The following is a 25,247-nucleotide window of genomic DNA, read 5'->3' as shown; positions in this document are numbered from 1 at the left end:
AACTTCCGGCGAGCTGCCGTGATCTCTCGACGACCGACGCGCTCCTGACAACGGAAGGTCGACAACGGAACCTCGATAAACATGGAAAAGGTACGTCCTACGAAAATGGTTTTCCCTTAACCCTTGCACTGCCGGAAATAATAGGGATTAATATCTCTTTCCCGTTAATCATTTTAGCGGGTCGATACTAACCCTGTGCACTCGAAGCTGTTTTGACTCCAAAACATTTCTTCCGATCTAGAATATTTCCCTTCTATATATTTTTTTCTTCATGTGATACATACGAAAATGGTGCAATTTACTCGTACAATACTGAAGTGTTCAGTAATTTATTAAATACAAACAAATTTAAGACTTTAAAAAATATATTGAATAATGATTACAGTCGCTAATACAGGCTGGTCCGTAATTCATGGCACAAATAGTCAACAAATATGAAAACAGTTTCAGAAATTTCCAAGTTGTATTTCGCACGGTGTTTCGAGCAGGAAAAGCGATACAGTCTCTCGATCTAAGTCGAACCCTCGGGTCCGTGCTGTGACGTAGATCGTGCAGGGCTACTATTCTCCTGTGAGTGAATACGGTTCAAACTATACCGTATTTAGTGTCATCTTAATCAGAAAAATGTCACGATTAAGTCGGCAAAAGTCCTGCAAAAGATAACGAGACGTTTTGCAACTGAGGTCAGTAACCTAACGAGCACAGCACCGGTCGCAGTCGTCACAGGTCCATCGGAAAAGAAAACAAAAAAAGCTGTTCTCCGACGGCGATAAACCTGTCGGTTTTCTTTTCTCATTAGCGCGACGGGTGGAGGCGAAATGCGAGGGAACGGGTTGCTTTATAAATTCGAAAGATCAACGGATAAGAGGGAACGGTTCGGGACGCGCCGGTGTTCTCTGTTGAATCCGCTCGGAGAATTAGCTCGTTTAGCTCCCGTACAGTCAGCCGCAGAGGCCTGCTGCCGGTGTAACTATGCAGCGAGTTGACGGATGACACGTTAATTTCGCCGAGGAACTGCAAGTTCTAGCGGGGCCCGGGTTTGCTCGACAGACAAGAGGCTGCGAGTTCGCCGGCAACCGCCGCCGCGAGATCCTTTGTGCCTCGAGGAACGAGAAAACCGTAACTGGGTTTCTTGATTTCGGCTGGCGGTCATCTCTTTCGGCTGATGAGGTGAGTGACTTGTCGCGCTACCGACACATTCGAGACCCCGCTGTCCGGCGTTTGTACCCTTGTGTCGACGTAAATGGAGGATAACGAACACGTTGATTCAGATGCACGCGGCACGGACGACAGTGTTTCTATTGTTTTGCCTCGGGATGGACGGGATTTGGGGATGCGCCGGCCAGCAACGCGAGAAGAGACAACTGCTGTATCCTCCGCCACTTGTCAACCCTTTCGGCGGCACGTTCAAGGTATTTATTCAACCGAGGAAACTTCGCCGAAGAGTCGAGGGAACTTCCCAGGGGCCTAGGCGAATGAAGCGATTAGGGCGTCATTTTTCCTGGCACTGCCACAACCGAGAGTCCATGGACCATACTCGATGTTCGGAGTTTCTAGGGGCGGATCGGGGGAAAAATGGGGCAAAAACTGGGAAGGAAGGAATCGCCAGGACGGCGAAGTTACTCGGTGGCCAGGGGAGACTGATTCCCCTCTCGCAATTAACATCTCCGATGTCGGACTCGTCAGGGAGGAATTAATTAGACGGCCGTTAAACGCTTTACCCGCGGTGGCTTGATTCTGCAGAACGGACATAAAGGGAATCGGTAGCCGGAAACGGTACACAAACTGAACCGAACTCGAGAGTTCGACACCGAGACTTGGAACAGCGACGCGTTTAACCCCGACTCACCCTCTCTCTCTGTCTCTCCCTCTCTCCCTCTCTCTTCCCACCGAACCGAAACGGGAAATAGCGGAAACTTTAAACAGAGCGAAACGTCTTGGCTTTTGCCATTCTTCGATGCCGATCCGCGGCCAATAATTAACTCGAGCCGTACCTAAATTCCCCGTCTAAAATTTCCTAATTAAATCGGGCAACTCTTTCTGTAGCTCTCATTCAAACTCGTCGCGGCCGAGAGTCCTGTTTGCCTTGGCGACCGTCGTTGGCGTTGGCATTCCCAATTACTCCCCCCCCCCCCCCCCCCCCGTTCCAGTTGCACCGGATTTCTAGAGCAATTAATGCAATCTAATGCAATTAATAATGCAACTCACAAAATCAGAAAATCCGACACTTGTCTAACCAATATCTCGATTCTTGTCTGACTCAAACGGCCTATTCCACTGGTACGATTCGAACATATCACAACAGCGTTTCGCAGTAGCTACACGAACTGAGATATGGGTATAACAATTTGATCATTTCCGGGAGAAACATCTCTTTCTCAGAACTGTGCCAATATTAAATCAATTTTAGTACGTGAAATTACGTAATTCGATAAATTTGCAACTAATAGTTGATTTCCGGCCGAGTTCCCTCCAGCTAAGCGCTCGGTTGACACGTTTCAGCCTGATCGGACCAGTTTCGCGCGTTTACGGGACAAAAGGTGCTCGCGTGCTTGATCATTTAATTGTTCCTGAAGCCAAGACCTCGGAGCGTAGGTCTCGGCGCCACGCCGCGCCGCGCCGCGCGTACTCGTTTGCGCGAAGAGACAGAAGTAATTGAAAGTCGTTGCGCTTCTTCGCGGCGCTTTTCCGGCCTTCCGTCCTCCTCCTTCTAGCCGGTGTGTTTCTCCTTTCTCGCGGCGCTTTGATGTCGCGCTTTTTGACGCAGTGCAGGCGCTCCGTCTGTTTAGATACACACTGACCCAGAAACGGTGGGATTTTATTTCCCGTCGTCCCCCGGCGGCCTCTCTCTTCCTTAATGCGAGCATCGAAATATTTGCCGTGTCGAGCAGAGCCGCGCGAAATCCCCCAATCAGCTACCCTCCCCATCCACCCATCCCCATCCCCACCCCCGACTACCCTCCTTCGATCAGAGACAGGGTAAGACGATTTTATGCCACCCTGCCTCTCGACAAATTGCTGCGACGCGCTCCTGCTTGCTTCGTGGCTGCGCATTCACCTGGAGGCGTCGGGTTCTCTCGATACTTCGATCGCTTCTACCGTTTCTTTCATGCTCTCCCGCATTCTAACGATCAGTTATGCTCGCCAAAGTGCGCGTTATCCGACCCCGAACCTCGTCCTTTGCGGGGGTTCCTTCGAAAGCTTCGCCATACACACAGTCATACAGTCATAGTCTCAAAGAGGGACTACGTACAGCGAATACTCGATACATGTCCACAACACGGATCTCGCCAGTGACATGTATCGTTCATTAGACACACCCTGCTTCGGGGTATACCCCACGGTAGTGGGGATAATTCCGCGACGTGTATCATCCAGGCCTTGGAGACATATATCGAGCAATCACTGTATTTCGAAGGGGGAATCCTCGATTTGGGAGAAAATCGGAACACCAAATTTCGTTGATGCGACTCTGAAAAATTCTTTTTTATAACCGAAATCTGTATGATTGCATACAGCAGTGTCCCAGGAAACGTAGCGTCCGGTCGGTAGAGAAATCGTTCGGTAGCAATTTGCGATACAAGTTGGCAAGCGAATGGCGGTGAGGTGGGAAGCAAATGAAGAGCCGAGAAGTAGTGGGTGGAATATAAGGGTTTGTGGAGAAGGGGGAAGGGGGCGAAGGAAGGAGCAGCAGGAAGAAAGAAAGTTCACCGACGCCGCCCGTAATATCTTGGAAACGAATGGGGGTTAAGCGGTATTTCAAAAGTTGAAATACGAGGACTGCGCGCGTTCGCGGAGGCCGGCTAAATTTCCCACGAATGGGGAAAAAAGGGCCGCGGCCCCGCTGTAATTTTCCGTTCCCTCTTGCTCTCCCGCCCTTTGTCGGGCTTTATTTCATATCTTCCCCTTGTGTCTTCCTATCAGCCGGGGCGCGCGCTCGAAACGCGAGGAGCTTCTTCTTCGCGTTTCCCGTGCTTCGTATATCCGGTTCCTCGGCTCGCGCGGAGGTGTCGAGATTCCCCGGCGTCGTTCCCTTTGAATCCTTTTGCACAAATAGAACGAACCGTACGGTTATAAGATGGCGCATCGCTCACGGCGAGCAATTCGAACTCGAGCGTGCTTAGAGCCTTGAATAAACGGCATAACGTCGTAGAGAGCCCGCTCGAAATAGTAAAAACGATGTTACCCGTAATCCACGGGGTCTGTTTAACCGGTCGGCGCCGATTTCTGCCTGGTTGACGACGGTTTAAACATTCGGGTCGTCTTAATGGGTTACTACACTACCAAATTTCGTCGTTTCTTAATCCTACACCCGGCGACAGTGGACGAAACGAAGAAACGATCTTAACAAACTGTTTTAGCGATGCAGTAGAGTCCTGATCTAACCCCGGGTCCGTGACATAGATCGTGTAGGGCTGCTATTTTCTCGCGACTAAATTATCTCGTGTTTAGTGTCACTTTTCTTAGAGAGATAATGAGAGAGAGAGTTTCTTAGAGACATAATGAAGAATATAGAAGTTTTGTAATTGCAGCTTCTTGACCCCCCTCGAGGGTTATGGCCCCAGCGGAGGGGATAGGCGAACCGACTAAGATCGTGTAGCTCCGTTCGGCTTGGATCAGGACTTTACTGTAGTTGGAAGACGAACGGTTCAAGAGAAGGAATCGTTGAACTGGCAAAACGACTGGCGCGGCAGGCCAGAGTTTTTCAAAGGACAGCTTTTCGGATCGAGCGATCGATTAAGGGCGCGCGGTGATATTAAAGCAGCAGGCCCGGGCGACGGCGGTTCTTTGCGTAAGAAAAGTAATTGCCAGATAGAGAGGATCCGCGGCCGAAGGGAAACTTCTCTCGCCCGGGAACTTTGCGGGATTGTTAAACGGAACTTTTGCAAGTGTAAAGAATTCGACGACCGGAAGGCGAAGAGCGGGCCGGGGCTGGGCGGGAATCTCGAAAGGGACTCCGGGATAGAGAAAGAGGAGTTCCCTTTCCCTTGGCCCCTTAACCCCCGGCGGACTTTCCGCGCCGTCTTTGAAGCGTCGCGGAAGGAGGATAAATGTGCTGGATGTAATGAAATGAAAAGTCCCGGGGAAACGGAATCAAAGGAACAGCAAAAATGGCCGGTGCTCGACGGGAAAGAAAGAAAGAAATCGTGCTTATTCTGCATGGTATTTTGCGCGTCTCGGGAGAACGACAGAAATAAATGTAGCGGGATGAGCGTCGGGGATGCGGTCGCGATCCGCACGCGGCCTGGATCGTTCGGGATCTCGAAGAGCGGACCGCTCTTTCCAGGAAAAGTCAGGGAAACGTATTTGTCGGGAGATGAACGAAGCGGTCGGATCCGCGGTATAAAGCGGAACATGGAAAACGCTGCGAAATAGTGCGCCTCGAATCAAACAATATTAGCCGCATGCTAAATTCACCGTGTCACAATTTTCCTTAGCTCATACTAGCTCCAAATACTTGATCCTTGAAAATCAATAGTAAGAGCTTGCGCTTGTGCATAGGATCCGGCAAAATTAAATCTTGTAAATGGCGTCCATAGTCCATTCTCCCTTTAGCGGCCATCTTTTCTCGCAGACAACGTTTCCGCGACGGGCCCTTCGATTCGTTTAGCTCGAGCGACCGAGCTCGCTTTCATCGACGTCGGCAAAGGAGACGCGAAACGTTATTGCATTCGTTCGCGTCGCCGTGGTCCTTTTGCGCTTGGCTTCTTTCGACGGTCACGCCCACGCTCGAGCCCGAGCCCGAGACCGAGACCGAGACCGAGACCGAGACCGAGACCAAGACACCGAGGAAAAACAGGAGAGAGCGTCATCGTCAAACTTCTAGACGATCCGGTCTCTCCCGGGCCAAAGAAAGCCGGATTACGGCCGGCTTTTATTCTCCGGCTGTGTTTTACACGCTTACGTACTTTCGGTGATGAATTTTTTCGCCCGGACTCCCTTTCAACCGATGAATGGGCCTCCGTCGCGGACAAATTGCTCCATCGCGTATGAAAATGAACGGGCTGAAAGTGGCTGGAACCGGAGCCCAGCTCGTTTGTTTCTTCCGTTCCCATCGATCCTTTCCGAACCTCCGCGACGGAACTTACTTTTCCCGTTCCCATTTTTCTGTTGCACCATATCGCTTTGTTTTCACAGGAAAGATTAGTACGTTTCGATCATTGGGAAAACACGGTAGAATAGGTTCCACGGAAGGTTCGGCAGAAATCATTCTGTGGGGTTTTGCTGCATTTTTGCGTTCGCATTTTCAAGCTGCTGATCGGGGTGGCAGTGCCGGTGCAACTGTCCGGCAGAACCCTGGTCTACGGGCAGAACGTGCAATTCCAGTACAGCCTGCCCGACAACGCGACCTTCTTCACCAATTTCTTCGAGGGGTTGTCGCGACGACGGAGAAACGCCGGTTGGAACGAGAGAGCAGCTGTCTACGATATCCTCGAGAGCGAGCTGGACAGGTGAGAGAACCTGATTCGATTTGAGCCTTCTTATTTGATTCGATGTCGAGTTTAGGGGAAATCGGGGTTCGAGAGATTGAATTTTTAGCTTTACATCTTGAAAACGATTTTTCGTTTTAACCATCGAATCACCGGTGAAACGATAGGGATAGTGAGGTGATCTAATTATGCCAGTCGACAAAACGTTTTCAGGAGAGGTGTCGACGGGAAGAGTTGCCTGAGAAGAGACATTTGCGAAGCGGCGGCAACCCCGCTGAAAGACGAGGGTCTAATCGGTGAACTGTTGCATTTGCTGCTCAGGTAAATTGAATCAGTTTTATCCGCCGAGAGGTGGCTAGATCATTCTCGATAATCGCGGAATTCGTGTCCAGTCCAGATGACGGGAACGTTTCGGATATGGATCGAGAATATTTGGATGCCACGGCTGCCGGAAGAAGACGCGAGAATTGTTCGAGCATCTATTCTTTGTGCCGTGACGGTCATGGGATTTTGGACCGAATTTCCACCGTTTACGAGCGATTCATTTGAAATCATGGCAAAGTGCGCTTCGCCGTGAATATGATTTCACTCGTGGCAGAGATATTGTGTTACTGACAATTTATTGATTATTTAGACTATTAACTGCATTATTACGATATTCCGAAATTTATAGGGGAGAGTTGTCGAACGCAGCAATACTGGTCGCCTAAATCGTGAATTAATTCGTTATTATTTATCGTACGCGATATGTAAAGTCTCCACAGTCTGTTGCTTTTACACGCAATTCGTTGTCGCAAACTCTTCGAATTGAATTTAAAAACTCGTGTATTACTTTGACCAATTATGTAACAGACAATATGATTTCGAAGAATGTCTCATGGCAATCAACGGGTTAATTAAGACACGGTGCGCTCCAGTTCCGGATCTCATCGTCTAATTGTACACTTGATCGCATTTTTCCTTCATCTTTCTACACCGACCCAGCTGCTCCTTTCATCCCGGCCCGCCGTCAGTCTTCCTTCCTGTGGGAATAAATCTTTTTCGTTTCGCGTTGTTAGATGCGCATCAAGTCCTGTCTATTCCAACACTGAGCATGATTTATCGAAAATCGACAGCCGCTTTATATCTGTTAAGGATATGGAGAGGCACAATCGAAAACTACTATCTAGCCCGTCTATAACCATTGTTGAACACCGGCGTACCGTGACGTGTACGAACATTCGGTAAAACGATTTTCTATAATGTAATTACGACGTAATAACAGTAAAATGCACTTGCGTAACCGTATCAGCATTTATCTCGTGCGCCATCGATGATACACGTGGCACGGAACGTGTTAAGCAGACATCAGCTGGCGCGTCTGATCATGGCGTGCCTATTCTACTTGTCATAGAATTTTCGTAGTCGATTTTTCGGTAACGAGTTCTAGTTCGAAAAAATTATTTTGTACTTCTGGACTTGCTTTTTTCTGGAAAATTATTTTGTATTCAGCTGGTTGAATACTGAATTGAATTGAAGAAAACTTGAAACAAAGGCGCCTCTCGTCGAGGAGTGTACCGTGGAGCTAGTGTTTTATGCAGCGTCGTGATTAAGTTCATAAATACGGTGTTAAGACGTGCCATTAGGCGGGGGACGCGGATCAGCGGCAAATAATTTCTTATTAAACACACCGGATCGATGTTATTCAGGCCGCGCGAGGCCCATTCGCGACACGATCCGAGCCGAGTCGGTTTAACAGGTCGGCGAAGTCATTCTAATCAATGGTAACTAACTGGGAAGGCACCAATTGCCGGCTGACAGGCCCGGTCCGACTCCCGGGAATTATTCCGTCGCCGATTCCGCGAGAACGGTCTTGTCGCGCGCGCGAGAAGTGCAGCTAAATGCGTTTGCCCAAGTTTAATGAACTGTCTTGTTCGATAAGTACGATCCTAACCGGTTACAATCCGGCCCTTGTCGAAACGGTGCTCCTAGGAGGTCCGATTATAGAACAATAAATGATGCTTTCTTGTGACTCTGCGTACTGTGTATATTTCATTAGAATCAGAATCCTTTAGAAAGTTTCTTAAGCGAGGAACAATAGCCGGTGATCTCACATTTCTACCTCCTGCTGGGCAAAAAACCGAAACACGTGGGATTGCCATAAATTCTAGTCTTACAGCGGTCCCTTCGTGCCCTTTTTTCCGTCCGACCCTCCCGTCGCTTTTACGGCGTACATTTTCGACATGCGTAATGCCCCTCCTAAACTTTTGAAAAAAATCTTGCGTGAGATCAGTGTCGTTCGAACCGCGGTACAGAGAACATCTCTCTAGAGACTTGTCAACTCGAAACTCGTGGTTGTCAATGTGTGTGCTTTTAATAATCATATTTCCAATACAAGTGATATTGCAATTACTGTGTGAATTAAACATACGATTAATTTATCGACAAGCAAGTGACAGTGCACATTCAGGATCGTTGACGCGACATCCCTTAGGTTGTATAGATACTGTTCACCACCAGGTATGTGGCAGTTCGTTCACCATTTTTAATCGCTTCTAACACATATAAACCGATCGACCAATTTCGATGAAATATATTTTTCCCTTATCCTTACAAGCCCAAAGTTCTCAAAAACAATTTCTATTATTTTCGTAATTCAGACTAAACATTCCAAAATTTACAAGTCTTCCAATAAACTGATTTATCTAGCTCGTCGGAAGAGCTGACGTCGTTTGGTTAAAAAATGTTGTTCCGATTTTAATGCGCGTGTGACATAAATCGTGAGACTGTGCGCAAATCATCGCGGGAGCGTATGAAAATGAATCGCAGCGCGGAACAGGAACGCATGAGGCATCGTTCCGCGTGCAATTATGTTTCCGAGGAACGTGCGAGCATATTGATAGCAGCAATAATAATAACGCTCGACGTTACGGTGGGGGTCAGTTGCGTGTCATTCTGTGGATCGATAGACAAATCACTTCCAGTATGTAGCGACTCGTCTGATACCTCAGACGACGGTGGAGTGTCGGTTGTAAAATGGTTCGGAGGGAGAAAGAGAAAGAGAAACAGGGTGGGAAAGCAAGAAAGGGAGAGAGAGGAGAGGAGGAGGAGAAAGAGAGAGAGGAGAACGCAAGATCGCTTCGTGTTCCAGGCAGTTTAGTAGTTTACCGAGGAGAGTCTCGGTATTCGAGCGAGAGGTACTGGCATGTTCCATATTTCAGACAAAGGAGCATCTGACGCTTTGGACCGGGGAAATTCAGCGTGTCTCGCGTTTTCGACAGAGCCACATCGCAGACAAATTGTAGTCGTTTAGCCAAATTCACTATCTCGTAACGAAGGTGGAGAACGAGGGCTCTATGTATTAACAAGTGGGAAAGGAACAGGTGATAGCGACGAAAACGCGACAACATAAACGGTTAGCAAGGTGTACAGGGTGTCCCAAAAATTGTGCGCTTACTTGAAGGGTCCTGGAAGTCGTTGAGCTCCTGACCTCATTCCTGAGGTCATTGCAAGTGAATTTTCCCTTCGCGAAAACGTTCTACGCCGCTTTGTTGAGCAGTTATTTTGTCAATGTTCTACGCGGCTTTGTTGAGGAAAACGTTGTCTCTCCTGAACGCACTTATGCAACCATATCACCGTTTATCGCGCGTTTCTCACATGTTACACTAACGTGTGCCACGGACACACGTGGCACGGAACGTGTTGAGCAGATGTCAGCTGGTGCGTCTGACCATGGCGGGCTTGTTCTACTTCTTACAGATACTAACGCGGGAAAGCGTTGCAAACTATCAAAGCCGATTATTCTTGCGAATTTAACACTAGGTTTGCGGGACTGTAAAGAGATTGTCAAGATGTATAAATTTCGACGGATAAATTCTTGTTAGTTTTATAAAATAATGTGGAATAGTAACTCTTTTAGTGGTCCCGTAAACCCAGTGTCAAGCAAATCCTTCCTCAGATATATTTTTAAAAATGTGAGCACGTAAAACGAAATCGAGAATGTTCCAAAAATAGTCGGTTCGCGCTAATTGATAGGACCAAGCGTTCGCGACCGAAGGAGAACGCTCGAAACGGAAGAAAGAGAAGTGGCAATAGTGGGGTCGAAAGAGTACCGTTATCGATATCCGAAGGCGACGGAGCTCGAACCGATTCGATCTCGTCGGACGAGGACGTTTCTGGCGAGAGACAGTTCGCGCGATCTATAGGCCGCGTTGGTAGCATCGCTGAAGCGAAAGAAAGAAAGAAAGAGAGAGATAGAGGACATCTTGGCCGTGGGCCCGACATCCACTGATTATGCGTCTGTTGTTCTGGAGGATCCTCTGTTTCGGCCTCGTTACCGCGAGCGAGTTGGTGGTCGCGGACAGAGCCAGCCGATCCTTGGCATTCCGGAAGGGCAGCTCCTTTTTCGTGAGTATCCGACTCTCTGCCAAGTGCTTTTAACCCCGCCGGTAATCGAATTACGGTGCACAGATAGCCTGTAGAATTCTGAATGCTGATCGCTATCCCGTTGCGTTAGCGCGCGGTTCCTTGTGCCGGGGGAATCACCTTGGCAAACTCGTTCCGTATCGATGACCTCCCGTTACATTAGGCGAAAAATTTTGGGACAGTCCCCCCACTCCCTAAGCCGTCACAAAGGAACTAATCCGTTGGAATCCGTTCGAAATCCGCGAGCGGGCCGAAGACAAACCGGGATCGCTCGAGAAATTTACGAACCGCATCGGCCCCGGTTTGTGCCGGTGTATCGTTACCTGTAATATTGAAGCCGCGATACGTCTCGGTTCGATCTAGGAGTTATGGCGGGGGCCAAGTTGCATCACCGAGTGGCCCGGAGCAGCCGCGTTCTCGCCGGAGAGGATCGCCTTTTAAAGCGAAAATACGGGGCAACGATCAGTTTGCATTAGTCGCACTATACACCCCCCGTGTGCCGTCGTACGATGCATAAATTCCCGCGGTGCATGCCGCAGCCGGTCGTCGCGACCCGTGTGCCCCATAAACGGGGCCGACAGCGTAAAGTGTATCGCCGCTCGAGGACGAACATGCAGCCTAATTTCGGCCCGGGGCCCTACGGAAATTCCTTCTCCATCGCTCCGACGCGGAACTATAGACAATGGTTTCTAGAAACACGCTTCATCTGGGCAACCCAGAGATTTTTCACTTTCTTCATATAGTCGTGTAAATCTTACGACGAGAGAATGCCAAAAATCGAAGTTTCGACGCGAGGAGTTCACTGGAAAATTGTTTCGATAATATCTCGCTTTAATCATTAGGTTTAGGAATTTTCTACTCTCCCGATTACTCGACACTACGAAAGGTAGATCCTTTCCATTCGAGGTGACCCTGAAATCCCTGGAACGCTTCGCGCACGTCAAAAATGTTTGCATCACAATATTTTCCCTTCCACAGCATGCAAATTTTGCGTACGTCACTCACTCGTATTATTATTACAAGTAACGGGAATATTCAAGGCGGACAAAGTAATTGCCCCAGTCAGTATGTCCTATAGTTTCGAGGGCGGGGGGTGTGCTATGCGGAACCTAGTTTTCGGAGGGAGTTTGAGTTAGGTAAATTCGTTTCGGTTTATCTTCGGACAAGCGCGCGGATCTGGTTCCGTGACGGCAGACAGGTGCGGTAGATGTAGGAGGACAGGTGAACCGCGGTCGAACGAGCTACCTACCGGTTTTCGGGACCGGTCAAACATTGACATTGACTGATTCTTTCGGTGGCGTTGACGTTTCCGGAGGACCGTTTCCAGAGGACCGTTTCCATTCCATTGTACTGATCAAACAATCGTCCGAGACGCGAGGGGACAGGCGGTTGAAAGATTCAGCGACCGGGCGAAATATAAAGTTGACCCCGGCCGGAGAAAACGGGACGGGAAAATTCCGGAAAGTCTCGGCCCACGGAGTTTGACGTTCGTGTAATTGTTAACGATTTTCGGGAGGACGCGACGGCGACGAGCTGCGCCAGATGGGACCTCGGCGTCGCGGCGCATGCCACCGTCGTCGTCCCGACGCCCCGTTATCGGTAGGCTGCACTTCCCCGACGCAGAACTGAAGAATTACGCGACTACCGATGATCCAGTGCACTTACCGGAAAGTACACGATCCAGCATCGACGATACGGCCACGATGCAGCCGCCGCCGCCGCCGCCTGCATCTGCACCGCACACCCCCTTCCTAATGCACGGGACTGCGGCTGAATTTCAGATCACCTGCGAATCGATACCAACCGCGCACTGTCATAAAATCTTATTTTCTACCGTACTTTTTTCTCATAGTTACGCCCCTAGCTATTCTCCAATAGCTGTAACAACGATAAAGTAGAATTTTATTTAAAGGAAATTTCGTAACATGTGTACAAAATTCTGTTCTGACTGTAGCGCAGGGGGTTAAAGCTAGCTATGCAAAATTTCGAAAAAACACCGACACCGGGATATTTGTTTACGAGTCGAACTATGCCTCCGGAGTGTGTGAAAGAAAACATAAAAAAAAAACACTAGAGAGAGCTCTGCAAAATAAACACTGGAAACGCCCCCATAGGCCGGAATAATTGAGCTCCCGTCGGCCAAGGAAACAATGGAGCATTTTCCATCGAATTACGCGTACGCTCTAGCTGATACGCTAACGAAGTTCGGAAAGCGAGCACACAGTGTCCAGGGAATTTTCCTTAAAACCCTGGACAAAGGGTCGGCCGCGGCCCTCTCTCCGGCTCGAAATCCCCCAATTACCCTCTTGATTATTCCGCGCACGGGCGTGAAGGATTATTCAATTTACCCGCTCGCATAACCGGGAAACAGGTTTCCGTGCAACCACGAACTCCTGGACGCGCGCGCGCACGCTCCCTGAAAGAGAAACGAGGCTCGCCGGACCAGGAAAAATCCGTTGAACGGGTTTCGATGCATACGATTCGCGAAAAATATACTCGGGCCCGTCGAAGCAGAATACGCGCGTCCGCAGACTTTGAAAGTCGAGGCCGGAAGCCCGAGACCCGAAGTGTATCGCGGCGAAACGTCCCCGCGATTCATCATCGTTTCCTTATTCGACAGACCCGGAATGCATTCATACATCCGCCGTCGGGATCCCGGAATCCGCGAAGAAGGTCCCGACGCGATATATTTATTATCCCCCGACTGCTGAATTGGAAATCCCGACGATTTTTGAAATCCCGAGTCGACGCCCTTATCGCCGACGGATTAACAGCGGCCCTATAACGAGGGCAAACCGGTTTCCGGGATTTTTCCAGGATCTTTCGAGTCGTCTTCAGGTCCTAAACTGTTCCTATAGAAGGACCTATTATTAACCCTTAGCACTCGAATGGCGACTGTAAGGCTAGGAGGGAAATGTTCCCTTTCGGAGTTAAAATAGCTTCGAGTGCAAAGGGTTAAAAAATTGTACAGGGTGTATAAAAATTATATGTCACGATCACCATAGCGTGATTCCACACCTCCGGATCGGTGGATCGCAAAATTCATTTTTACCTCGAAAATTAAGGTCTAAGTATCGTAAAATTTGAGCGATGAGTACTATACGATGCAATAGAAAAAAATTTTTCGACACTTTGACCTTGATTTCCAAGGTCAAGGTGAATGTTGCGGTCCATTTTTTTTAACAGATTTCCACCGATCCAGAGGTCTAGAATCAGTGACATATAATTATAAACACCCTGTACATGTCGCAAATGCTCAGCGCATAAAAGTCCCAGAACTGTCCCCAGATAGGAGAGGGTGTACCCCGTGATTTTCTCTGTACCGGGAACTTTTGGATTATCAGTTCAGGATGAACTTCAAGATCACCCTGTTCCCGTCGTCGACGATCTTCGCCCAGGCGGCCGGCTTCAAGTTGGTTTGGGAGCTTCCGACGGGCACCGTTCGGCCAGGCAGGTCGGTCTCCGACGTCCACGAGGCGGCCGAGCTCGTCTACGAAAGGTAATAAATAGTTTAATATGACCGGTGAATAATGCAGAGGCTGGCCAGCCATCCGTGGCAGCCGGCATGGAAGTTGCGGAGGTTGGAAATTGCCGCGGCTCGGCCGAGGCAGGAAAGGTTCACAAAAAGATCTGGATTTCTGGCCCGGACGGTTTCCGGCCTCGTCTACGAATTGGCCAATGGCGCAGTGCCGTCCGTTTCCGCAGTCAACTTCTTTGCACCCTCTCGGCCACCCTCTCTCTCTCTTCTCTCTCTCTCTTTTTCTCGTTTGCCACCCCGTGGTCTGGCCTCCATTTCGCTTGGCCAGGTGCGCATCCGATGGGATCTTTTCGGTCCCTACCGAGCGAGAACGAGCCGACGCCAATGAATCTCTCGCGTCGTTACTTCGCGCGACTTTATTTGCTGAATAAAATACCAGCCCGAGCCCCGGCCCAACCCCCGTATAACTCGACTGACGGTTTCACACGACCAACGTGTCCCTTTCCAGCAACGGATTCGACGGAAGGGCCTGCCTGCTGAAGAACGTCTGCGAGGCTATGGAGTACGCCAGCCGAAGGGACGGGGTCATGGCGAAGATATTGAAACTACTCGTCGGGTAAGTGAATCGAACCCTGCGACACAACTGTAAAACTGTAATTCATAGGCAAGTGTATTTGTCACGACGCGAACGCATCGTTCGCTGCAATTTCAGTTTAGGGGTGTTCACGACTCGGGCGACTGACTCGGTTATTTTTCTGGAAATTTTACAAGTGCTAATTTCGGTAATTTCTTGGTCAATTTTCGAGTCAGTAAAAGCTAACCCTTTGCACTCGAGTGGTGACTCTGAAGCACCACTAGAAATTATTGTGGCAGTTTCGTACGAATAAAATGAAAATATTCCAAGACGGAAGAAAAATTTGGTTTTAAAATGAAAATAGCGCCGAGTGCAAAGGGCTAATCTAGGTTCTGCGTGACAACGGCCCCTTGTACGGCCCTGGCTCCTCGCTCAATAATAATTGACGGGTCATAGAAATTTCCGATAATGTAGAAAAGTATTCAAGTAGCGAAACATAAAGTTTTTAGATTAGGTTACTTTCCGCGGAAATTGCCAGTGAAGCACGTCCCAGTTTTTGGTTAATTTTTTAGTAAAAAGTTGAATTCTCTGTGAAAATTCCCGGCTATCCTGGCTATCTTGTTTCTCATAAAAATGCGCGTGCATCGTAAAGAAAAGAAGGCACGTGTATTACAGAACGGGAATAAGTTACATTATTGTCAATATTCACAAAGGAGCGTAACACAAAAAGCGAGCCGTTCACGTCGTAAATTTTACGATAGTGCGCTCTCGCTTGAAGTTTAAATGCGCCGCATGCTCTCTATGAAATATGAACAGAATTTGAGAAAGAAAAGTCGTACTTCCTTTGAGCGTCGCGTTACGGCTTTATTTCTAGACGGCGGATATTCGGGCACACTCGTCATTTCCGAGAAGTCCTGTAAAACGTTTTCGAAAAAGAGAAATTCGTACGAAATGTACTAATGTTCAGCACTTGTTCAGAAGTTTTAGAAAAATTCGAAAACGCAACCAATTGCCAATTCTTCGACTTCCGGTAGAAAAGATTGCTCGAATTTCCGTTCAAGAAACAAATTCTGTGAGATTTCAGGATTAATTAGTATGACAGACAAACGCGTTAATAGCTTAGGTTTCGAATTTTTCCCATTCGAATGATCCAGCCTGCAGCTTTGAGACGCGACTGCCTCTAAACGCAGGCGTTCCTCTACATGGTAGAGCGAGCAGATGCCATAACGGACGAGATTTTAGAACCAATTAGTTCGTTCCAGCATACCTCGGTGCACGCGGAAAGCGAGAAACTATAATCAGGGCCGAAATGGAATCTGTTCTCTCGCAATTAATTATCTCGCGAGTTGCCGGTTTACCTTTGCGCGTGGTCTCGCGTGTACCGGAACAATTTCTTAGCGCTAACGATCACGATAAACAATTCCACCGACCGCCTTCGATTTGCAGATCGTACGCGCACAACGGGTCCTCCGCGGAAGACGAGGAGCCGATTCTATGCGACGTCCACGTCAGAAATTGCCCCCTCGAGCTAATCGGGATCGATAGCTTTATCGAGCAATGAACTGTGGCGGCTTAACGACTCGGAATGAAGACTGAACACCGAGGGAATTATACGAAGAAATCAAAATAACGTGACCCTAATTGAATCTCCGATTTCTGGCGGCGCGACGCGCTAGAACTATCACTGATCTATTTTCCACGGGTGGCAACCTTTCGACGGAAGACAGTTAACAAATTAAATATAGTCCTGTCGGAGAATTCGATAGATTAAAATGATGTGAAATCTCTCATTGCGTGCTATCCGTTTTCTTTTCTCCGCGCAGACTTTTCTGGGCGCGGCCTGGTTGCCCTGAGCGTCGGTGGAGCCGGGCTCGTGCCCCACAGGGCAATCCGCGTTCACGCCTCGTCCGGAATAAGCACGGTATGGTGGACAGATGGCATGAGCTGGGCGTCGCGGCGCGTCGCGGCGTCTGCGCGTTATCCTCCGGATTTTCGAGCAACGCGGACGACACCCTGGTCACATTCCGCGACGGAACGGTTATAATTGCATCCACGGCGGCGGCTACGCGTTAACGAAAAGCATTAATTTAGAATGTTCCGCGGTTTTCTTGCGAGACAAGCGTGTGCAGGCGACGGGGCAACGCGGAGCGCTCGCGCGCAACTCCCATATGCAATTAACAGACGCTCGTTCCACCGCTATGGGCTGCGAAATGAGGAAATAAGTGTCGCCCGGTGAAAAAGAGCTCCGACCCCGTCTCTCCTTCCCGCGTCTCTCTGTCTCCAAGGTTTTTCTTTTTTTTTCTCCCCGCGTCGTCTCTCTATCCCGGCCCGATTTTTCCCGGAACGGTTGCGTTCTACCGGGGCGAAGACAGTATGAATTAATATAAGCGCGCATTTAAATGTACAATGAGAGAGGAAGGCTCTGTCGTCCGCGCGCGTTGCGTTACGTTTGTCCAGTACGCGACTGCTGTCGCCTCCCCATCCACCCCCAACCCCTCGCCCCGTGGACGTTCATTTATTTTGCAGTTTCATTCGTGACCCGTATTCCGTGCCGGCCCGCGCGACCCTTTCGAGGAACGAGATTCCCGGGAACAGTTAGATCAACCTGTCCCGAGGAGCGCGGCGAACGACGACGGTTTCAAAGGATGCATTTCGCAACACACGACGTGTTAACATCGGACCACTTTTCCGCTAGATCGAACCTCGTCGAGCTGTGCTGGCTATTGTCGATTATTATTAGCACTCTTTTGCACTCGTGAATAACCAGTTTGCCCCGCCGCGAGACGCCCTAGAAACCGTCAGTTGTCTAACCACCGCGATTGGTCGGGCTCGATTGAATAAAGGATTGCGATTCCTTGGGATCGCGCGTTCGGCCGCGATCTTCGTGACTAATTGATGGCATCAGACATGTACATGGCGAAGTCGGACGATCCGGTTCGACCGGCGATTAAAAGGGGGACGACGAACGGTCGTGTGTCTAGTCGGTCACCAATTTTTCCGTCTCGCTGTTAAATAGTTTATCGCTTGGCCGGTCCTTTCTTCGGTAAATTGTTAAACGGTCCCGGGCTCGTGCAAACACGTCACCGGATTTTGGCTAATCACCAAAGTGGGCGTCCGCCGCGGCGATCGGAATCATTTCTACGGATAAAAAGTTCATCGATTCCAGGACGTTAGGGCTCGTTTCCAAGAGGGAGGCCGCGTGCCCAAATCATCAACATTCCGATTTTCCAGACTTTCCAGAACCCTTAAACCCTGTTCAAGGCCCGTTTATGCTGTCGACGAAAAGTGCCCCTCGAAACCGCTTAAATTCCATGCTTCAAAATTTTCATAAAGTGCTGGTTTTATTCGAGATAATAAATTTAGCAGAGGTTAGTGCGGACAATTTTTCTTTTCCACAAAGATTCGCAGTCCGATAGTGACAATGCAGGTGTTCCGTAGTGAAGAAAGCAGCAGAGCGTCGTCTCGGTCAACAAGAGCGAGCGGCTGGCAGACGGGTTTTGTTTGTCAAAGAAATTCTCGAGATGATCCTGTCTGGCTGGCGATTAGAGCCATGCAACGACGCGACCAGCCTCGTTTCCGTTACCACAGCCCCACAAAACTATTCCTCGTTCGTCGTTCATGGTGGCTTAGTGTGCGACGCATTCCAGCGGTGTTCGAATCACTCTTGATTCATCGGCGACCAAATCAATTTCTCTCTCTTTCTCTCTCTTGCAAGAGACACAGGTGGCGAAACAGATCCGTGACACACAGGTACACGGGTAAAACGCATGAGATCGGAAACTCCCTAATCATTGGGCGAAGGGATGCCGGACGTTCGACTTCTGTCCCTGGTTCTCGCGTGCTTCGATTTCCTGATGATCTACGCGAGCGAGATCGACGCGCCGCCGAGGACACTATCCCGACCAAAGAGGTACTTGATTTTCCCGGAGGGCAGCAACCTGCAGGTAACAGCCACGCACACACACACACCGGCCCTCTTTTCCAATTACTTTCACGTGTTCTTTTTCTTCGTTGATTCTCCGTCCTCCAGACAATTCTTATTCTCTCTCGTTTTCGGAGAATTGTAACTTGTAAAAGTTCGAGTGCACCGTGAAATAAATCGCAGTGCCAACGGGGGTTCATTTCGGCCGAAGAGAATCAATTTCCATTTCGAGCCGAGTAGAACATTTTCATTTCGCGCATAAATATCCGCGCGCCGGTGATCGCGTTAAGCCAGGTGTTTAATAAAACGAGCGATGCGTGTTAATCCAACCGACTTATTGCTTCCGCGAAATCCTCTGTCCCGCGATTAATTCGAGGATCGGACGCCGCCGCCAACGACAGGAGGCTCTACCGATCGGCAGCGATAGCTCGGAACCGGAATGAAACCGTTACATTTTATTCGGACACGATTGATCGAACAGGAATGTGTATCGAACGTTTTCTGTCCATACCAGCTGGTGTTTTGCCTGACGCTCGGAACGTACGCCAGAGAGAACAACGTGGTGATGGGCACGACGGCCGCTTTGGCCTGGGAGCTGCCGAGCAAAGTCGACAACAAAATATCGGAATTGCTTCATCGCAGGAGCAGGAGCGTCCTATACCCGAAAATAGAAGCTCTGCTGCAGTCGTAAGTGAATCGCTTCTCCGCGAACACACACTCCGACGCCGCAATCTTATCCCGTCGCCGCACACTACACCGCCTCTATGAAATACGTGGAAATCATTCCAACATTTTCTGACACTTAATCGAGATCAGCTGAAAAGGACACGGACGTGCTCCTAAAGCGATTGACGCCTCCAGCTCGAACAGTGAGAAAGCAAAAGTATTATAACACAGTCGGGGACAAAATTGAGTGGATCTAACGACGATCAGAATCGTGACCCTTACTTTTTTCGCCACAATTCCGACCCAGTAATTTTTAATCGTTCGGTAAACCCTCCTGACGTCTCAAAAAGGAACTCGAGACACTCGGCCCAACTTTCAAAAATACAACCGGTTCAAAATATTATTTAAGTCACATTCGATATAGTTTGCACCAGTATGGACAGTATAACGCAGTAAAGTGAGAGAATTAATTGAAACTTACGAATCAGGTTCACGCGTCTGGGATACCATTGACTTGCACTACTCGAATAGCTGTGTTAGGCCAGTGGAAAAGTCTCCTCGCATCTTTTGCAGCGGATAAGGGCGAAATTTCAATTGGATACATTAAAGTTAATAGAACTGTTACGTTCGAGAATTTTCTGGCCGCTGGTGCGAGTAGATTTTCGTTATTTCCACTGTGAAAAAAAACGTGGCTGGTCTTTCTCTTAATAAGAAGGGGTCTCTCTTTGCACGTTAAACAGAAATAAGAGAACTTTTTATCCAACCTGATACCGCTGTAAGTGCGCAGTTTACATAACATTGCAGCAGAGTGTGTGCTGCACCCGAAAGTTACTTTAACACCTGATACAAGGACCGAAACTGGGACGTGCAGTTTATTTTGCCGGCGAAGATTTAAGCTCTCACAAAGCGAAACTATTTTCGTGTCTGTAGTAATAACACAGCGTGTAATAACGAAGGCAATTTTCGGTTAAACATCTAAAAAGTAGAGCGGTGAATTAATACAATAATATTAAAAGCTTAATTTTCGAATTGACCGTGTCAGTTTATCGTTTGTACAAAAATCACACAGTATCGCGGAGGTATCGTTTAAAGGGCCGGCGGTGAACTTGAAACGAAGTATCACCGGCGACCTTTTCGCTGACGTGTTTTCCTTATTCGCGGGTCGCAAATTACGTAGGAAATGGAGTGTCAAACCGCAAAGAAGACGCAAGAATTTCAATTTCTTTTCTTCCATTGTTCCCGGTTACCAACGCTTTTTGTTTTCGCCGGATCTCAACCCCCTCCCTCTCTCTCTCTCTCTCTCTCGACGCCGCGAAAGCTCGCTTTCATTCGGTTCCGAGGCGTGGTGTAACATGCAAATGGACCCCTTTCTGCCCCCCATCCTCGCCGGCACATGCAAATGCGGGTCAGGCGCAGGAATTTTCATGCGAAACGTGTGAGAATAACGAAACAGGAAGACGCCGGGTTCGATTCCGCCGCATTATACCGGGTGACGCGACAGGAAATATTACAGGAACGGAGCACGCACCGTTCACCCTACTCGCACCCCCTGGCATACGCCAATGACGGATTCTGAAGGTAATTGCAAGCACGCCGGCTCCGTCGAATCGAAATCTAATTCCCGCGCACCGAGATGCAATACCTTCGCCATTTTTCAACGGTAGAACCCCCGTCCCACCCCTCCACCCCCGAATCACCCTTGCACACGAAGTTTCCCTCTTTCTTCGGGGGGCCTCGCGCCGCGATTCGTATTTCCGGCCACGAATCGAACCGCGTTAAGTATTACCCATACGAAAACCGGAAGGGATATTCAATAAACACGCTGAGAGAGAGAGAGAGAGAGCTACTCGGTAACTTAGCATGATCTCGCCGCGCCGCACCGCGCATTGTGGCGTTTCTGGAATGAGTCGATCACTTCCGACAAGTTTAATGTTTCCTCCGTCGAAAAGAAACAGAACGGTGGATCTTGTTGAATTATAAATACGAGAGCAACGAAAGTCCAATAGCAAAAAGTTATCGAAATTTCACGGCGAAACAGCGCGCCAACCGAGTTAGGTGATACGAGCAGTAAAAAAGTTTTAATCTGTAAAATTTCCGAGAAATATCCATCTCCAGAGCTTTCCGTCCGCTTTTTTACTACGAAAGCGTTTAAAAAATGAAAACGAAAGAGAACTTTTCAACAGTAATGTAAATAAAAGCCTCGTCCTGTAAAGTGGACCCCGGGATGGATCGACGTCCACATTTTTTTTACAATATTTCAGCAACTTAATTATCGACTTTTCGTCTGGCATTTATTTATTCAAAATCTCTTTTATGAAAAATCGATCAGTTTTCTCTCGAACAATTCTAATGAGCTGACAATAATCTATAGATATTTTTGAAGTCTTTCAATCTGTTTAAAACAGTGTAACAGTCGCGATATGATAAAACACAAAATCTTGCTAGAGCAAACACGCGTCGGTCGTTCGGCGTAAAAAGTCAAGGGAGCATCGGCTCGGTTGAGTATCAAAAAAAAAAAAAAAAGAAAAAGAAAAGAAAAAAGACGGAATTCCCGTTGACGGAGAGGGAGCACTTGATTCAACAGAGTGTCGCTGGTTAACGACACCACGGACAGACCCGGATTTTTCCGGACATAATCGTCCGCGGAGGAATTTAATTAACAATCCTGGCGCGGCTGGAAACCCTCGATTGGCATTCTTCGGCGCGGCTGCTCTCACGGAGAGCCCGCCACCGACAGAGAACACTCTTCGCGCTCTATTTTCACGGTAGACGCGCCGTCCACCGACAGGAAACCTGTAGTCGTCGTCTACCCCTAGTACATCTACCCCTCTCTCTCTCTCTCTCTCTCGTTTTTGCCGTCTCCCCTGTCTCTCTTTAGTCCGCTGGCCGGTGCTCCTTACCGAAAGTTTCCGGGCCGGAAGCACCCCGGCGAACAACAACGTGTTATACGCATCATCCGACCGGCGTAGTTAAAGTTAAACGCGATTGCGCCCGGGAATGCAGCTCGAGTCGCCGGTAATTGTTTCGACCGCAGGAAGCTCGCTTAAGCCGCGTCCCCGTCATCAAAGTTTACGGGCCGGGGCACTGTTTTAAATTAAACTTTATCGACAGCACCGGCATCGATGGCAGAGCCTGCGTGATGAGGGCGCTCTGCGAGACGGCCCAAAGGGACCCTTCCGATCACGGGAAACGGACCCTCGTGCAAGAGCTGCTGCACGCGATTTTCACGTGAGTACACCCACCACTTATTTATTAACTTAACTCGCGCCAGATCTCGCGCCGTTCGCGCACCTTCCTCCACGAAACTGCCATCTCAGCACCACCCCTTATCGGCACGTTTTGCGACGAACGAAAACAGAAATTTATTAGGTCGTCCTACAAATTCGTGTCGTGGATATGTTTATATTATTCACCGTTGAAAAGTATTTCAATGAAAAACCGTAGACATTTTATAGTAACGGGGTCTTTGCCGAAAAGGTTAGAAGAGGTTGTGGAATGAAAGGATGATTACATACTTAACGACCTAATACTTAACCCTCGGACTCCCGTGTGTGAAATGCGCCGTCTTCTATCGGAATAAAATTGTACATAGAATTGTCTATAAAAATCGTTCGTCAATTGGCGCTGTAGCGATCCAATTAAAAAGATTTAAAAGATTCTCGTTTCTCCGAGTGAAATTTAACGCTACGGCCCTGAAGAAATTAATTAGTCCCGCGCGGTGACATTTTTCCGCATCTCGGTCTCCGGTGTGCGTCGAGCGGACCGCAACGGACAATGCGTTAACTAATTTCGAACAACTAGGCAATTAGAGGGGCACGATGAATCGAGGGAATTAATCAAGCGAAACAATTAAATTATTAGTGACAGGCCCCCGTGTAACCGACTGACTGCGCCCCCGGGTTAACCGATCGTGCTGTCCCAGATGAATCATTCAAGTCGCCGTTTCGTCGAACAATCGCTTTGTTGTTCCAATGAATTGTTAAACGGCTCGAAGTGCTCCGCCGTTGAATTTTAGAAGGTAAAAGGCGCGGCACTCGTTTCAAGGGAGGAAGAAATCCGCCCTGAAGAGCCGGGGGCTCGTTCGAGCCGACGGCAGAGAGAGAGATATCGAAGACGCTACCCTCGAATCTCGAAACGGACTCGAGATGGTCGAATCGACTTAAACTATTTCTGTACTATTTCTTGTAGGACGAGCTCTTGTTATTCGGAGCTATGTTTACAACAGTTTAAAACTGTCGCGTTAAAGCTCGAAGTGCTTAATCATTTTTTCTCTGCTAACACAATTACTAAGGGCCTTCGTTCGGGGCTATTGTTCCAAAGAAATCTATTCCAAGGAATTTCAAACTATTTGTGTACTATTTTTTGTAGGATGAGTTCTTATTATTCGGAGCTATGTTTACAACAGTTTAAAACTGTCGCGTTAAAGCTGAAAGTGCTTAATCATTTTTACTCTGCTAACACAATTACTAAAGACCTTCGTTCAGGGCAATTATTCCAAAGAAATCTATTCCAAGGAATCTTAAACTATTTGTGTACTATTTCTTGTACAATGGACTCTTATTATTCGGAGCAATGTTTACAACAGTTTCGGTGCTCGCTCTAACATCTTGTCTCTCTGTTGCAGACTGTCGGAGGACGGCGGAGCGTTCGAACGCGAGGCGGACCGAGCATACGAGGACGCGTATCGAGCCACCGAAAATTGCGAGCGACTCTATCCGAGCTGCCGGCACTCTATTTACTCCGTGGAATTCTGAGGCCCGGAGAGTTTCCCGCGTTTCCACCGGAAGTCGGGTTGCGTCGGTGTGCGTGTGCAACGCCTAGGACCAGCCCGGGGAAACGCCGGCTCAAGTTTTCCTGGCCACTCGCCCGAACTTCGGTGATTTTTCAACCTGGACCCCGGCCGCGTCCCCGCATAATCTTCTGGTCCAGCGGAACATGGCCGATCGTTGCCAAGTTGCGTGGATCTACGTGCGGATACATTCGTTACACCGAATACGCAAACACGGGCCGGGCGAAATGTATGCGGCCCGCGAGTCGCGCCAATGAGAAATGTTCTGCGTTCGTCTTTATTCCGTGCACCGCCGGCTAACGGCGAATTTACGCTTCCCGCGTTCGACGTATGCGAGCTGCTCCCCGTTTCTCGACTTTAACCTGTAAAACAGTTTTAACATTTTAATTACATCGTTACAACTAACGGGGCAGTCGTTGAGCGCTTTTGATTTAAAAAAAAAACGTACAAATTGTAAGCTTACCTCTGTTTCGAATTGTACCAGTTCATTTCTGTATACTTGTAATTTTAATCATTGTGACCGTCAACCTTTCTATGCAATAGTTTGTCTGGATAATGAACTCCATGGACTCGGAATCAAAGGTGGCCCTGAATTCTACGAAATGCCTTCACCCAAAAAATGTTTGCATCGTAATATTCACCGCTCTATACCACGAATGTTCTGTAAGCATTTTTCGTATTATTACAAATCACGAGGAATGTTTACAGTGGCCAAGGTTATCGAGCCACCTTGTGTCTCCGCGTTTTCAAATTAGGATTATCAAAGAGGTTCGAGGTTTTTTCAGTGGGTTCCAGCGGGCGTCGGTCGCGTGTAATTTATTTTACATTAACAAAACGGTCGACCGAGTGCCAGGGATGTCCGGTTAATTCCGGCCACGGTGTCCGAGTCTTTTTGTAAACCAGAGGACACCGGTGGAAGGAAGAGGGTAGGTGGAAAAAAAACTCCCGCGTGGTTATTTAAATGTCCAATATTTAACCGGCGG

At 48.6% G+C, this 25,247-nt stretch overlaps 3 protein-coding genes across 3 annotated transcripts; all 3 read left to right on the top strand.

The window, feature by feature from the left end:
* Positions 1-81: 81 nt before the first annotated feature.
* On the top strand, positions 82-6,980 carry LOC143361357 (uncharacterized). The gene is made up of 6 exons (XM_076800694.1): positions 82-90; positions 1,051-1,170; positions 1,272-1,412; positions 6,253-6,452; positions 6,645-6,752; positions 6,824-6,980. Exons 1-6 carry the CDS (start codon positions 82-84, stop codon positions 6,978-6,980), a joined length of 735 nt encoding a protein of 244 aa, XP_076656809.1.
* A 3,723-nt stretch (positions 6,981-10,703) lies between these two features.
* LOC143361290 (uncharacterized) lies at positions 10,704-16,448 on the top strand. Its single transcript, XM_076800564.1, has 4 exons — positions 10,704-10,817; positions 14,180-14,334; positions 14,822-14,929; positions 16,334-16,448. The coding sequence occupies exons 1-4, from the start codon at positions 10,704-10,706 to the stop codon at positions 16,446-16,448; spliced, it is 492 nt and encodes a 163-aa protein (XP_076656679.1).
* A 2,242-nt stretch (positions 16,449-18,690) lies between these two features.
* Positions 18,691-24,229, top strand: LOC143361275 (uncharacterized). Its single transcript, XM_076800541.1, has 4 exons — positions 18,691-18,831; positions 19,324-19,496; positions 22,587-22,703; positions 24,100-24,229. Exons 1-4 carry the CDS (start codon positions 18,691-18,693, stop codon positions 24,227-24,229), a joined length of 561 nt encoding a protein of 186 aa, XP_076656656.1.
* Positions 24,230-25,247: the final 1,018 nt, after the last annotated feature.

This window comes from Halictus rubicundus, chromosome 15 (assembly GCF_050948215.1).
Source record: "Halictus rubicundus isolate RS-2024b chromosome 15, iyHalRubi1_principal, whole genome shotgun sequence".
Taxonomy (NCBI): Eukaryota; Metazoa; Arthropoda; class Insecta; order Hymenoptera; family Halictidae; genus Halictus; species Halictus rubicundus.
Note: the sequence above shows the minus strand (reverse complement) of the source record. Positions and strands in the feature narration are given on the sequence as shown.

What these genes read in the sequence shown, in the direction of transcription:
- LOC143361357 (XM_076800694.1), top strand. An exon ending in CTTTCGGCGGCACGTTCAAG is followed by an intron (nt 1,413 to 6,252) that starts GTATTTATTCAA and finishes CGCATTTTCAAG; the next exon opens with CTGCTGATCGGGGTGGCAGT. An exon ending in CTCGAGAGCGAGCTGGACAG is followed by an intron (nt 6,453 to 6,644) that starts GTGAGAGAACCT and finishes AAACGTTTTCAG; the next exon opens with GAGAGGTGTCGACGGGAAGA.
- LOC143361290 (XM_076800564.1), top strand. Translation starts at nt 10,704, where the DNA reads ATGCGTCTGTTGTTCTGGAGGATCCTCTGTTTCGGCCTCGTTACCGCG. An exon ending in GCCGAGCTCGTCTACGAAAG is followed by an intron (nt 14,335 to 14,821) that starts GTAATAAATAGT and finishes GTCCCTTTCCAG; the next exon opens with CAACGGATTCGACGGAAGGG. An exon ending in ATATTGAAACTACTCGTCGG is followed by an intron (nt 14,930 to 16,333) that starts GTAAGTGAATCG and finishes TTCGATTTGCAG; the next exon opens with ATCGTACGCGCACAACGGGT.
- LOC143361275 (XM_076800541.1), top strand. Translation starts at nt 18,691, where the DNA reads ATGCCGGACGTTCGACTTCTGTCCCTGGTTCTCGCGTGCTTCGATTTC. An exon ending in ATAGAAGCTCTGCTGCAGTC is followed by an intron (nt 19,497 to 22,586) that starts GTAAGTGAATCG and finishes CTTTATCGACAG; the next exon opens with CACCGGCATCGATGGCAGAG. An exon ending in CTGCTGCACGCGATTTTCAC is followed by an intron (nt 22,704 to 24,099) that starts GTGAGTACACCC and finishes TCTCTGTTGCAG; the next exon opens with ACTGTCGGAGGACGGCGGAG.